At 39.4% G+C, this 14,175-nt stretch overlaps 1 protein-coding gene across 4 annotated transcripts in view; it reads right to left on the bottom strand.

The window, feature by feature from the left end:
- Positions 1 to 14,175, bottom strand: part of PTPRK (protein tyrosine phosphatase receptor type K) — a 395,839-nt gene that overhangs the window by 64,954 nt on the left and 316,710 nt on the right. For 2 of the 4 annotated variants that reach the window (XM_040429120.1, XM_040429121.1), the window contains exons 15-16: positions 9,545 to 9,574; positions 1,782 to 1,942 (exon numbers count right to left, since the gene is read on the bottom strand). In XM_040429120.1, the coding sequence (XP_040285054.1) occupies positions 1,782 to 1,942; positions 9,545 to 9,574 (191 nt within the window). The remainder of the gene's footprint in view (positions 1 to 1,781; positions 1,943 to 9,544; positions 9,575 to 14,175) is intronic. The other 2 variants (XM_040429122.1, XM_040429123.1) reach the window with 1 other exon arrangement.

Genomic DNA, 14,175 nt, shown 5'->3' on the forward strand with positions numbered 1-14,175 from the left:
AAGTGAATACAGTGTATCTAAGTGTGTGTAGTGGAACTGTGGAGGCAACATTGTATCTCTAGCACCACACACGGATCTTTTTACTCATTAGGGACTATGGGGATAGTGGCTGGATATTTATACTAATAGTCCACTACCCCATTGCACTCAGCCTGAATTGTTTTGTTGGCGGATTGCCACTACAATTTTAATATTATGACAATAAATTATCTATTTTAAGCGTTCTTCTCAGGCAGTAAACCACTTATCTATGGTTAAAAGTACGCAAACCAGTATTTACTTCAGTTACTTATCTACAGGTTTAGAAGGAGCAAAAAAGTCAGGCCGATTATCGGGAACAAACGATAAAACTCAGTTTCTGGACAGCATTTTATGCTGTGTAAACAGCGATCTGCTGCACAGAAACAATGAATGCATGTAAATTTCCTAAGTAATACCCATGCGCTCCAGCTTGGAACACACAGTACTTCCTGCTGTACAACACTTCCTGCTGCTGACATCATAAATAGTGGACATCTTCCCCTACTTCCCTAGCGTCATACATGGTGTGGATACACATGGCTACCAGCTCAATACAACTTCATTCCTTTTCTCTATATCTCTCTCTGGCAACTTGGCAAGTTCTATTTATTATTAGGGAACCCGGTTCCTTACTATATGAATCATACCTAGTTACTATTTCACACCACTGATATATGTTAAACATTCTTAGTCTGCTACTTGACTATATACTAATTTTTTTTTGTATATAAAAAACCAACCATGTAAACCAATTTTTTATTTTATTTTAGTGTTTGAGAAAGGTCTATGTTGACCGAAACGTCACACTATCACCTTTGAGTTGCCTTGCATAAGAAAAACAAAAATAAAGAGACACTTTGATTTCACCATATTCATTGGAGTGCTGAAGTTTCTATGTCGATATATGCATGTAAATGCAGCTATTTCCTCCACTGGTGAGCAGGCAGTTATCAGGAAGGAATGGTCCCTTCCCAATAATTGCCTGCTTGGTTAGCGCAAGTAAATGTGCCTTAACAGTTTAGTTGAGACCTTTTAATTTAATGCTACACTGCATTCTGGATTTCTTTTTTTCCCCTCGTCAATGACTGCATAGTGTCTGTTGTACAGCTTATATTTCCCAGAAAGCAAAGCAGTAGGGAAAACTCTCTGTACATACAATGCTTTCAACTGTGAATGCAGATGCTTCAAAAGGACCTGCCACCTCTCCTGACATGCCTGTTGTAATAGCTTCTTGCATTCTCCATGTAACAATAATTCTGGAACATCTGCACTTATGGCTCTATGTTGTATCTTTTATTTATTATTTCTACTAGAAGTTATGAATTGCTAGCAGTCTGCAGTAAGGGTACAGAGTTAACCAGTTGGGGTGTCTGTCCCTGCACAATTTGACAATGGCAGCACTGATTGGATAGAGTGAGTCTGTGCAGGTGCACACCCCCAACTGGTTACATTTGCTTATATTAGACCTTAAATAGATGCTATCCTTAGCAATCATGGTAAATTGAATCCTCAACAGATGATCCACTATGGAGTACAAAGAATGCTGATCTGCATGAAACTACATGAATAGTCACAGAAATTTCAGATAACATTTAGCTCAATACCGAACCATATATCGTAGGCTAATTCCGAGGTATAGGAGATGCCGAATTTGACTACACTAATCAGCTAATGCACATAAAATATTGCATTATGTGATGTTATATGATGATAAATGTACTGCAACATCAGTCAGTATTCATTGGGTAAAAAATACTTACATCTGGGGCTGAAGTTATGAGAGTCCATATAGGTGATGGATAAAGGATCTTCCGCATGCAAGGTACTTTGATCAGCGTAACTTCTATCCATTGCGTTCACCATATGAGTCATCTCCTGCCGTGTGCTACCCATGGCATCCTTGCGTTTCTTGGCTAGTTTACTGCAAGGTACAAAAAATTGTTAACTGTCCACAAGGTGCATAAAGAGTTGCATACCGTTTTTGCCAATATTGATAACCTGTAAAAAGAAATAAAAAAACGCAGGCTACGAACACATAATAAATTTACATTCTGTCCATAGGACAATTGAGCTATTCATGTTCAGTAAGAATTGTAACGATTTCATCAACTGCAGCTAATATTTCCACTTATGCAGCAACATTGCGGCATTTTTCTGTGCACTATGGTTCACTTTGTTTCCAATTTGACCGTTTCAGATATAAAACTGGCAAGACACATATGTGAACGCAGAATTAGAGTCTTTCGACTTCTATCTTTAAGAAGCAATCTATTTTGATGAAGGAAAAAACACAAAACTAAAAAAAGTTTATAATGTGGCCACAAGGCTGAACAGACTGAGCCATGTGGATGTAACATTCCACCTGTATGGGGGCATCCTGACTGTCAATCAGCCAACCTTCTCAGCAAGAAACCCACATCCCCAATCCCGGAACTAATCTAATGTCTGAAGAGGCACAGATTCCAAAGATGCAATTATTATCTCTGAACACACTTTCACTGCACTGCAGTAAACCAGCAAACGTTTGGTGCTCTGCATGCTAATGAAGCATCTAGGAGTCTGCTGTACTATTTTCCCAGGCTTTGGTGTTTGGGGGATGCATTACAAGACCGAGCTCAGATTGTTTGTTGGGAGTGATGTTTGGAATCTGTCTCTTCAGCTATCCACACATTATTTACATCCATGCATTTTATGATCACATTCCCTTTAAGTGGTCTTATTCACTAGTTCTACTTTTAGGTGGTTGCAGATGCTTGCTTACTTTCCAGATAGGAACAAATCAAAGCGCACCTCAGTAAAACATTTTCATAATAGGTAGGTAGGTGCACAAGCAGCAGAGTTAAAGCAGATTTCTTGTATGGATTTTCGGATGGATAATCCACAAAGGACTACAGTGGCAACAAAGTGGACTGGATTTTAACAAGTCTTATCCATATATTGTGGACATTTTCTACACAGAAATAGACTTGTAGTATCATAGGGGAAGATCAAAACCCAATCATTGCCGAATTTGCTGCAGATTAGCTGCACATCCATAGAAAAATTCACAAGTCCCCCGCCAAAAAAAAATCACTTTAATCAAGGTTCAAAATAATAAAACAAATACTATACTCAACTCCCCTATAGCCCCAATGGCAAAGTTTTTCTACATCCAGACTGTGCTGAAGCATTCGCATGTTATAACATGTAAGGCTAGTTTAACACTAGAGCTATGCATCCGGCAGGCAAGATTCTGAAAGCTTGAATGTTTCCGTCTGGCTCCAACCCGGCAAATATGCAGAGAATTGGCCAGAAGAAAGTCGCTGCACAGGATACATAGCGCTAGTGTGAAACATAAGGGTTGCCAGAAAAGCACCAGGTAGGTGATCGTTTTATTTTACAGGATTGGCACCAACAAAATTTCACTGTTCTGTGTAGATTTGCCACTGTAAATTTCAGTGCACAATTTTCCACTGCAATTCTACAACATGTGAACCTACCTAAATTATTGATTTCCAGTGAAGAAAAACAATGCTTCATTCAGCATACCAAGACATTTTGGACAACTGTATGCTTCCAACTTTGTGGGAACAGTTTCGGAAAGGCCGTTCCCTGTTCCAGCACAGCCAGTGCACAAAAAAAGTCCACGGTTGGGTAAATTTGGTGTGGAAGAACTTGACTGGTCTGCACAGAACCCTGACCTCAACACAACCAACACGTTTGGGATGAACTAGAATGGAGATTCTGAGCCAGGTCCTCTCATCCAACATCATATTAATGTCTACTATGGATTTAAATTGGGATTTGTGAGTCCACAACCACTTTATCACGTTACCCATTCACACAGTGAATAAATATTTTTGTATTGAGAGGATTTGTAGTGCATATTGCAAAAGCTAAACGATGTTAGCCTTGTAAAATTGTAGGGCAATACAGAAATAATGTACAGGTAAAGAGAATATTTCATCAAAACAAGGTTCAGATGATCTGATGAAATATCTGGGACACAAATCCATACATTTTTCTTTAGCTATGTTCATATAAGATATTATATCCATCAACTTCCCATTCTTTTCGAAAAACTAACTTGCTCAACTATTTGCATATACATGAGATGCATGAAGCACGTTATCTAGTTGTTGCTCTCCGCATTCTCCCATCTGCGATTACAAGAAATATTTTCTACAATAACAATAACCTTCTGCAACTAGGAACCTTTCTAATTTCATTTTTTGTGTGCTAAATTATTCTTGCAACTTAATGTCTGACCTTACATCCACGCTACTAGGCAGGAAAAATAGCTTTTATATCAGGTAACAAGACTCTTTTCCGAAGAGTTGAAATAGAAATGGCAGGGGAGAAGGTCAACTGCTGCAAATAGCTCGGCAGTAAATGTTATGAAGCTATATTTTTAATGAATACAAATGACTGTTGAGTTAAGGATTTTTTCCCCCCCCTTTCATATTACATCAGCCGAGGAAATTCATTTCATTCAGGCAAATGCTTTGGATGTACCTTGGTTTATAATACATCAGGATTAAAGGCGAGTGGAATCTCATCAGTGCCTTTTATTAGGTACAAAGGCTATTTTAAATATTGATGTGTGTCCCATCTCTGCTTCAGCTTGGTTGCTTCTGCCCCACAGTCACAGCATGTAATGTAATTCAATACTCATTGGTACAAAGTTTTTTATAAGAGCATATGAAAGCTCACAGAATAATATTCATCAAGGCTCAGGTGCAATACCTACAATAGCTGGTGTAAGTGGCTATACAAATTAGATGAATTTTGGCTAAACCCACCATTTTCAGTGGGACCAGCTGACCATCTAATGCCGGCATCCTCAAACTGCGGCCCTCCAGCTGTTGCAAAACTACAACTGCCAGCATGCCCAAACAGCTTACAGGTATCAGCCTACAGCAGGGCATTGTGGGAGTTGTAGTTTTACAACAGCTGGAGGGCCGCAGTTTGAGGATGCCTGATCTAATGTGAATGGTGGTGTCCCAACTCTCCCGTGATGACAGATATCAGGGAAAGAAGGGTCGGGGGCATGTTAAATTTCAACATGTGTAATCTTTTGTCCTCTAAGGAGATAATCTGCTACCAGAGGTGTCTGCGTTGGCTCACGGTGCTGTAACCCAGCACAGTCGGGATGCATCAAACATGCATTCACAATGCAGATTTAGAATATAGCAAGCTGCAATGTACTAAAAGATTTAGATAACCTCCAGGGTTTAATTAGTTGTTAAATTGGCTAAGTTCTATAACTGCATTGTAAATGCATGTTTGCTGATGCAGTAACTGAACATGCATGGATATTAGAGGTTGACAAAATAGAGGTCAGTGGAGCAGACATTTGTCTGACAGCTATCTGATGTGAGTGGCCAACTTAAAAGGGTTGTCCGGGTTCAGAGCTGAACCTGGACATACCCAAAATTTTACCCAGGCAAGCTCTGTGATATCAGCATCGGAGCATAAAATGCTCTGATGCTCTCCCTTGCCCTGTGTTGAATTGCGCAGGGCAAGGGCTTTTCTTTGTTTATAACATACTGCTTTGCAGAGGCTTCCGCCCAGCAGTGTGATGTCACTGGCTCTGATGGGCGGGCTATAGCCCGTTTTACAGGCTAGGGCAGCGCGCTAAAGCCCACCCATAAGTGCTGATGATGTCGACGGGCTCGCTGCTAGGTGGAAGCCTCCGCCTAGCAGTCCTTATGGAGAACACGGTACATCACTTGAACTCCATAAAATGCCTTTGAATGCCCATAAAATGCTCCGATGCTCATAACAGGGGGCAGTCTGGGTGAAATTGTGGGCATGTCCAGGTTCAGCTCTGAACCCGGACAACCTTAAGAGGTGCCCAGTATCTTAAGAAATAGAAGTCAGAAATTATAATGTAAAGCAGCATTTTCATACACATGGAGAGTTATTAGGTATAAATGTTCTATAATTGCTATAAATGTTCTACAGCAGCAAAGGTCTTGATGGCACAAGTTTTACCCTGGTTTAGGTTTTTATTTATTTTAAGGAAAGATACGTTCAAGGCTGATTAAGTGTTCAGCAGACAAAACAATACAGCTGAATATATCTAGTGAACAAAGTACTGCTGTAATTAGGGAAGAATATTTAAAGGGTAACTCCATGTTTAACACCTGTAAAAGAGGGCAACATTTCTGTAAAACTGGCCTGAAAATCATTAACAAACTCCACAGAGAAATTTCCATCTGTTGTGATAAGTATACCATTCGATGACTAGTAAAGTCATGTATCTCTATAAAGATCTTCTCCTTAACATGGGTGAATCATAGACAAGCAATCTATAAAAGTGTCATGGTCACTTAAATGCAGCAGCAGTTCTCTTATGGAAATACTCAAACTGCTGTATAGAACTAAAGCACAGATATTTCCACCAAGACTTCAAGATACAATTGGGTAATGGCATATGAAGTGAATGTAGCACTCAAGCAATCTTTGCACATGTGATTCACATGAAGATCCAATATCACAGCCAGAAGCTTACTAACTACTCAAATGAACACAGTCATCCGTCTCTAATGTAGGTTCCTAAGTGAGACACATGAAGGGACAAACCATTCAATTGAAATTCCGCAGCATGCCAAAGAGGCTGCAGATCTCAAAATTGGGACCCGATATCACTATCTTAAAGAGCATTTGACACCATGACTAGGGATGATTCTCATAAAACTTTGTTTCAATACTGTACGGAGCGAGCGCTTGGAACCGAACCACAGTTCGGGAAATGTTTTTTTTTACAGTATAAATCAATTTCTGGAGTTATTTTATGCGAAGTCTCGCGAGCCAATACATTCTAATACTGTAAGGAACGCTTGCTCCATACAGTATTGAAACAAAGTTTTATGCAAATCGACTTTGGATGTTTCATCTGAAGTCGATTTGCTCATCCCTAACCATGACCAGCCAAGGTGCTGGCCTAGACCCTCGGTGCACTGCTGCACCTCTGCATCTCCCTGTTGCTACTGCACCGCCGAGTGAAGTTGACAGGGCAAGGCATCTTCACTTCTCCGATGACTGGCCCTGAAATCACACGCTGGCACAGTAAAGATCTCAGAGCAGTTGTCCCCACTCCGAGATCTGCACTGCACATGCACCGATGGTACTGCGGCCAGCATGTTCATGAGATTTCAGAGCAGGAGATAAAAGGACAAATTTTAGCCAACATTATCAACCCTACCAGGCAGTGTGCCTGGTTTAATAGGGTTGATCATGGATGACATATACGGTACTCTTAATATTACAAATAACAAGTCTACTGTGTATTAGAGATTTCTATGTTTTTTTGTCTTTGGCTCCTTAAAGTCCACCTTTGGGGGCAATTTTTATGATTGCATTTTACTCATTTTGGGCTAAAATAATTTATTTAATTGGTCTTTATTAAAAACTGTTCAGCCGTTTTCTTTGAATCCGTCATCTGACGGCTCATGTGTAGCTCTCATGTTTAATCTCCTCATATATAGTTAGTATTTAAAGAAAACAGACTGACAGCTTGCAGACTGATTTTTAACCCATGTATCAATGAAACAGCGAGCATTTATAATAAAGATCAACTGAAAAAAAGAGTTTTAGCCTAAAATAAATAAAATGCAAATCATAAAATAAATGCCCCAAAAGGTGTATATAGCCTTAAGCAAAACTGATCCCTGCAAAAAGAATAGGAAAATCTGTCCTTTGCTTGTAAATCTTTTAGGGTATGCCCAAATGGGAAGTGTCCGCCCTGGAAAATCCATAGTGTATCTGGTGATTTCCAACTGCCTAATCGATCTCTGCCTTTTGGCAGAGAGTCTGGAGGCAGAAATATCTCTTCTTTTGGGCAGAGAGTCTGGAGGCAGAGAGATCTCTGCCTTTGGGCAGAGAGTCTGGAGGCAGAAATTGACAGGTTCAGCCGACGAACATATGAAGTGTTTGGTCAGCTTAGACGGAACCTATCAACCTTATGCTGCACTCGCTGAGAGCAGCAAGAAGTAGTGAGAGACCTGCTGATTTCAGTGAGCGCTCTCTCATAAGCCAATATTAAGAGGCTGCAGAGAACTTGCTATATAATTATTGCAGACTAGGTCTGGAAAATAAACAAAAAAACTTATGGCAGCACAGCATTACACATACAAACAATAAAACTGGTGAATAGGGATTATTCTGAATTAAAGTGGTATTATACCTACTATACATGAAAAAAATGGAAGCTCTTTGCGCACATTTTTTGATCAAATGTGTGTGGGGCCCATTTACCAGGTGTCAAGGTAGCTTCCGCAGATTGGTACCCAACACTAACAGAACTGCCCCTCCTGGGTGTAACCTAAGCCTACAATGGTCAGGGCGGTGTAGGAACCAGCTACATTTTTACCCTGCTCAGAAGCCCAAGGCAGATAGCCGGGGAGTGCTCAATCTAAAAGAGGTAGCTACCTTCAATATATACTATAAGAAAATTTAGACTAGCACATTCTGTCTAAATTTTCTTGTAGGTCTGGAAAATAGTCATGGGCTGCCTGGGAAGAGTCAAAGTTTTGCATGAGCCCCTGCTTCCCCCGCCCAACTATATGATCATTAAATAATTTCTTCTGGGGAGAAAACCAAGAAGACAACTGTCATTCGTCAGCGGGTGGGCAAGGAGAGGAGCTCATGTATGACTAACTTTTCTCAAGTAGCTGTGACTCTTTTCCAGGCATGAGCTGCAAAAATGACATGGCAAGTTGTCAGCAACCACTTAATATTAGCTCATCAGTGACAGACAGCTGAAATCAGGGCGTCTGTCACTAGATTTGTGAGGGCAGCGTAAAGTAGATGATAGGTGCCCATTAATGTAAACCAACATTTTGCAATTTCCTCTGTTGTCTCGGTAATCACTAGAATAAAACAAACTACAGGTCATGTAACAGTATTCACACCTAACCCAATACATGAGCGATAGATGAGGCATACTGCATCTAGTTTTAGATTACTTACCAGCATGTCATCTTTGGGGTCTTCCTAGCAATCCAAGTTCTACTCAACCCTAAAGCACTACGGTATGCAACATTTTCAAAACTAGTTGCACAGCTTTTGAGGCCACCATGTCCCCAAATTAAAAAACACCACATGCAGCACCGCGTTGCCTTTTTAACGCTCTCCAATACGGAGTCATTCTTCCAAAAGCGGTATAGAGGGCTATACATAGTTTGTTAGCAATTTGTTAAGGAAACAAACAAAAAAGGATGACATAACACAAAACGTGCAACAAAAAAGTGTTAGTGGCTTGTGAAACATCCAGTATGATATCCCTCTAAGAATAAATAATGCAAGGTTAAGATTCAATATGACAGACTGAAATGTCACAAATTTGTCTGACATTTTTCTTTAGTAATCTAGTTGGATTACATAATGGTTACGTTAAAGAAAAACTGGCTATAAGTTAATTATGATGCGTACCAATTAGGACTGAGTATTGTGCAGCTGTATTTATTTTTTAAAGGGATATTGCTTCTTGAATAAGTGTTAATAACCAAAATAAATTAGGTGGGCGTTTTCTACTTACAGGTAGTAGGAGTAAGAATAGTAGCTCCTCCTGGTAAGCAAATCACAAACAGTGGGGGAAAGAGAAGCAATGGTGAATGAAAAGCATGAATCATCCACATTCAACAAAGCAGCACAAGAAAAAAAAAAAAAAAACAATGAACACTTAAAATATATTAAATTATCTTCATATACATGTCACTTGTTAGCATTTGAGTGGCTCCATGCATTAAGTATATGTTGCCATGCAAATCAACATAAAATACATGTTAGCTGAAAAATTATGTGTACACAAATAAGATGACTTCTTGAAAGGAGATCATTTGAGCAAATTACATGCTGACATTAAAACCACCGGGGGGAAAAATGCAAAAACAAAAGAAATGAGTCAACAAAAATAATAATGAACATTTAAATGGTTTATGAATTTGAAGTTCACAGTTACACCCCTGAAAGATTACTGGACGGCCCTGCATGAGAATCAGGTTGGAAGGCTAATTACATAATCATCTTCTAGATTTTATGCCCAATTGCATAACTGGCCAATACGGTAAATTGCCTGCAACAGAGCATTTACTAGGGATGCTAGAATAGTTTGAGCAGAAATAAATGCTTGTGTAGTGAATTTTCATTCAACACAGCAGATTTTTTGTAAGAAAAAAAAATATATTTTTAGAAAAACCAGCTAATTGACAAATGGAACCCTTCATTGCAAAACAAGATAATGGTCTCCTAATTCTGCACAGGTAGAGGGATAAGGAATTTAAAACAAATCAAACACTATACAGTAATGTAGGTAAATGGAGGCTCAAAATTGTCTACTGGTCTTCCGCCAAAGTCTTCTGAAACAAAACACTAACACAATCCTATTAAAATTCTACAGCTCGTCATACACGTCAGATGTTTGTCTGCCAAACCTGACGAAAATCTAATGTGTATGGGAGACTCCAGAATGTCCCCAGACGACAAGTTTGATTTCAATTGCCTGATTGTTTGTTCTTGGGAAGATATGATCAAGAGTCTTCCCACTGAGAAAGTGCATGAGGAGCATGTGTATGGGGGATTGGGAACAGCAGCTGTCAGCCAAAGGCTGGCCATGCACATTAAATAGCTGTTCGCTAAAGCGATCTCTCCAGATCCCTCCGTATATATGCACGTATGTCGGAGAACACATGTATCTTCAAGGCGGAAGAAGCTTCTGGCAATGGCATCTCTTTAAGAAGTGAAGATTGAAATTAACTGCTGTCGGGGAAGAGTTGAGATGACCCATACACATAAGATGGCCTGGCCAGTCAAAATCGGTGACCTTGGCCAAAATACATCTAATATGCATGGCCAGCTAAAAAAAGGGATAAGGACTGAAAGCAGGCATACGTTTTACAAGTTGCTCTCACATGTAGAGAGATGGTTTACTGTCTATGTGGCCAGGTCTCGGCTGGGAAATAGGGACTGCCCTCTGTTCTAGAGGGGTCAGTTCCTTAGCACACCAAGTATACTAAACGTTCTTTACATGTTGTGGCATGCAATTCATCAATAAAGTACAAATGAAGATGAGCAATGGATACATCAAAGGGCCAGGATTTAGTTGGTTGCCTGAACCTGTGAATTACAGAATATGGCTGGGATGATGATATCATGAATTATCAAGAGATTAAAAGTGACACTGCGTTCAGCACCAAGCTGGCTCCTATATGTTTTCACTGTTAGATCAAATGAAAATTAATGTTAACGCTATCAAATTTAGTTCTTAGCTACTCTGCATGCTTATAACACATAAATGGAGGTAAGAATAAGACTACCTCTAAAGATGTCCAACAAATTTAGAAAGTCAGAAACAAACCATAGCACAGGCCCAAAGGGCCTAGAAAAGGGGATATCAAAGAAGGGCTAGACTAGTAATGAAGGAAAGTAAATATCATGCACTATGACCCAAAAGACCATGTTAAATGTGTCTGTAGTGATAGGGAAATCTGTAACCTAGAAGAGTACAACAGCAGGAGAGTGTATAATCATCTGTAATAGTATAATAATGGGAACCTCACAAGCCCAATCCGCTGCTTCAGCAATAAACTGCACATCAAAAACATACATGCACAGATGGCTCAGAGTATGGACATGTCAATCTCCAGTTGTCATCCACTCATGGGTTAAGAATAGTTCCTGTCAAATGCTACAATAAGGGGGGGGGGGGATCATTTGTTTCTTCCATCTGCTTTATGGGGCACATGAGGTTCAGTTATGACGGTGGATACAGGGCAGGGACCGCAGGCTGCAACTGATGGAAATACTGTATGTGATAAACAAGAATTTTATTTTAAAAAAACAAAAACAAACCATAATTATTCCAAATAACACTATTTCCATGTTGCCTGCCTGGAGACATCCAATTAATACAATGCCTAAATCACTAAACTAAAGCCATTAACCACCTCTCCTAAAGCTCGATATACTCCAGGCTTCATTTGATACTAATGAGTCAATTAGCTACCTAAACGAACTTAACTGACAAGCAGGTATTTAACTATAGGCTCTTCTAGGCCCACTTTTCATCTATGGAAGCAGCAAAATCATTACACACTTCAACATACTTAATACTAAAACATCTACGAAGGATCATGACCACCTGTGCGGGTCTTCTCCAGTACTAGGAGAGGTCTGCACAGAACGAATAGCTATAAATTGTACCCCACGTAGGTATCTTCAGGATCCAGAATGCATAGGCCATGCATCATATTCTCACACCGTATACAGCCTTTTACATCTCAAAAGCACAATTAAAATAATCCCAACGTGTTCCACTGGATAGCATTTAATGAACAGAGTCGTCAAACACATGGTCATCTAGCCTCATATGAGGCTTAATTAGCTGATCCACTGACAAACCATCACCCATATCTGTATATTTAGAAACCTAGAACAGTACAGGTTACTTAAGATGGAGTGCCCTTCTTAGATTTTGCCAAGCACGGTATTAGGCGGGAAAGTTAAACTCTATTCACATCAGTGTAGTAGTCTACGTACCACCCATTTTTTCGATCCATTTTATACTGTATATATGTGGGTATGGAAACATGCCAATAAATACACATATTAGATATGCATATTATCGGTTTCCATTTACCAAAGGTAATAAAGTATTACAGTAGGTGACATGTATATAGCAGCACAGTGTCAGGCAAACAACCCTCACATAATGACAGAATGCCGCTGGTTAAATGGTGAACAGATGCTACAGAACTAGACCCAACTAATTGACCTTCAAGCACAAGTGGCCAGTTTCTAGATACCACAGACTTGATATTTAAAGTGTAGCTTTTTACTGAAATACAACTGAGGAACCAGATAAAAAGTACACTTTAAGGCATTCTAGAAAATTTCTTCTAAAGACATGTCACTACAAGTGGAATACTACAAAAATAATTCCTCCAAAGAAATAACTAGAAAATGAATACATGAAAGCACATGGGTAGCTGGCTTGCACACAACACCGGGAGCATACCTAATGCTTCTAATGCAGAAGTTCCTTCGCCATGTAATATATCTCCAGGGGGTAACAGTAAAAAGGTAATAATTAATCAGTCCAATCAGAGAAACAGAACATTAACAGCAACAAACAGTATATCCACAATTGCATTGAGGTTTCTCAGGTACAATTCAAGTCACTGTGCTTAAATGCAAACATTTACTGAAAGTTCTTATACATGACATATTAGGACAAGGGCAAGCAGATATTAGGAACATGCCTAAAATAGAAATGTTATCCATAAAGTACATTTATATGCAGGGCATGCTGCCAAGACTACATTCAATAAATACACAGCAAATATTAATAAAGGCTAGTAGCTGCTGTACGTCACAGTGCCACAAGGTGGTGCTATTTTATCTATATTCCCCCCCCTATGTAAAAGGGACATGGGAAACCATAGTCGCTCTAAAGTGTCTCAGTGTTCTAAACATCTACAGAGACAAGTGGAAGATAAAATCATCAGGTACAATATAAATTGGTGAATAATAAGATACTTCTCATAGGCTTTTAGCTGAAAAAACTTTTTTACTGTACAGACAGGAAAAAGGGACTGTTCACTTTATAATCAGAAATGGCTAATTATCTCATTAAAATGTGCGAAATTTTAATAGATCAACATTGTAGAGGAAAAAGCAGGCAATCAGCGCTGAATATTTTGAAATTCATTCACACTTCGTTTGGTGGCAAAAGGCTAATTGTGTTATGGATTCCGTTACCACGGACCATAACGCGATTCTATGACGGAATGCCTTTAGAGGCATTCCGTTATTCATTCCGTCCTAATAGAAGTCTATGGGCTGCAAAACCGATCCGTTCCAGTTATGCAGGGGAGTTATACAATTGAACTGAATATCAAGTTCGAGTAAGCAAGTCACTTTATTTCACCTGTCTCATACACTACAGATAAATCCCAGTGTGGCACACTGCCATAACTTGATAGAATTATGAAAACGTCTCTTATAGTTTCAATAAAGCTGTGAAATTCAAGTCAGACATTTCCAACTAATGCCAAGTCATTTAAAGCCTCCAGCCACCCCTGGAACCATTTTTATTGCTACAAAATATCTAAGAAGCAAAAATGTCCTACTGTTTTGTTACTACAGATCCTATACAGACCCATGCATCTC

Source organism: Bufo bufo, chromosome 4 (genome assembly GCF_905171765.1).
Source record: "Bufo bufo chromosome 4, aBufBuf1.1, whole genome shotgun sequence".
Taxonomy (NCBI): domain Eukaryota; kingdom Metazoa; phylum Chordata; class Amphibia; order Anura; family Bufonidae; genus Bufo; species Bufo bufo.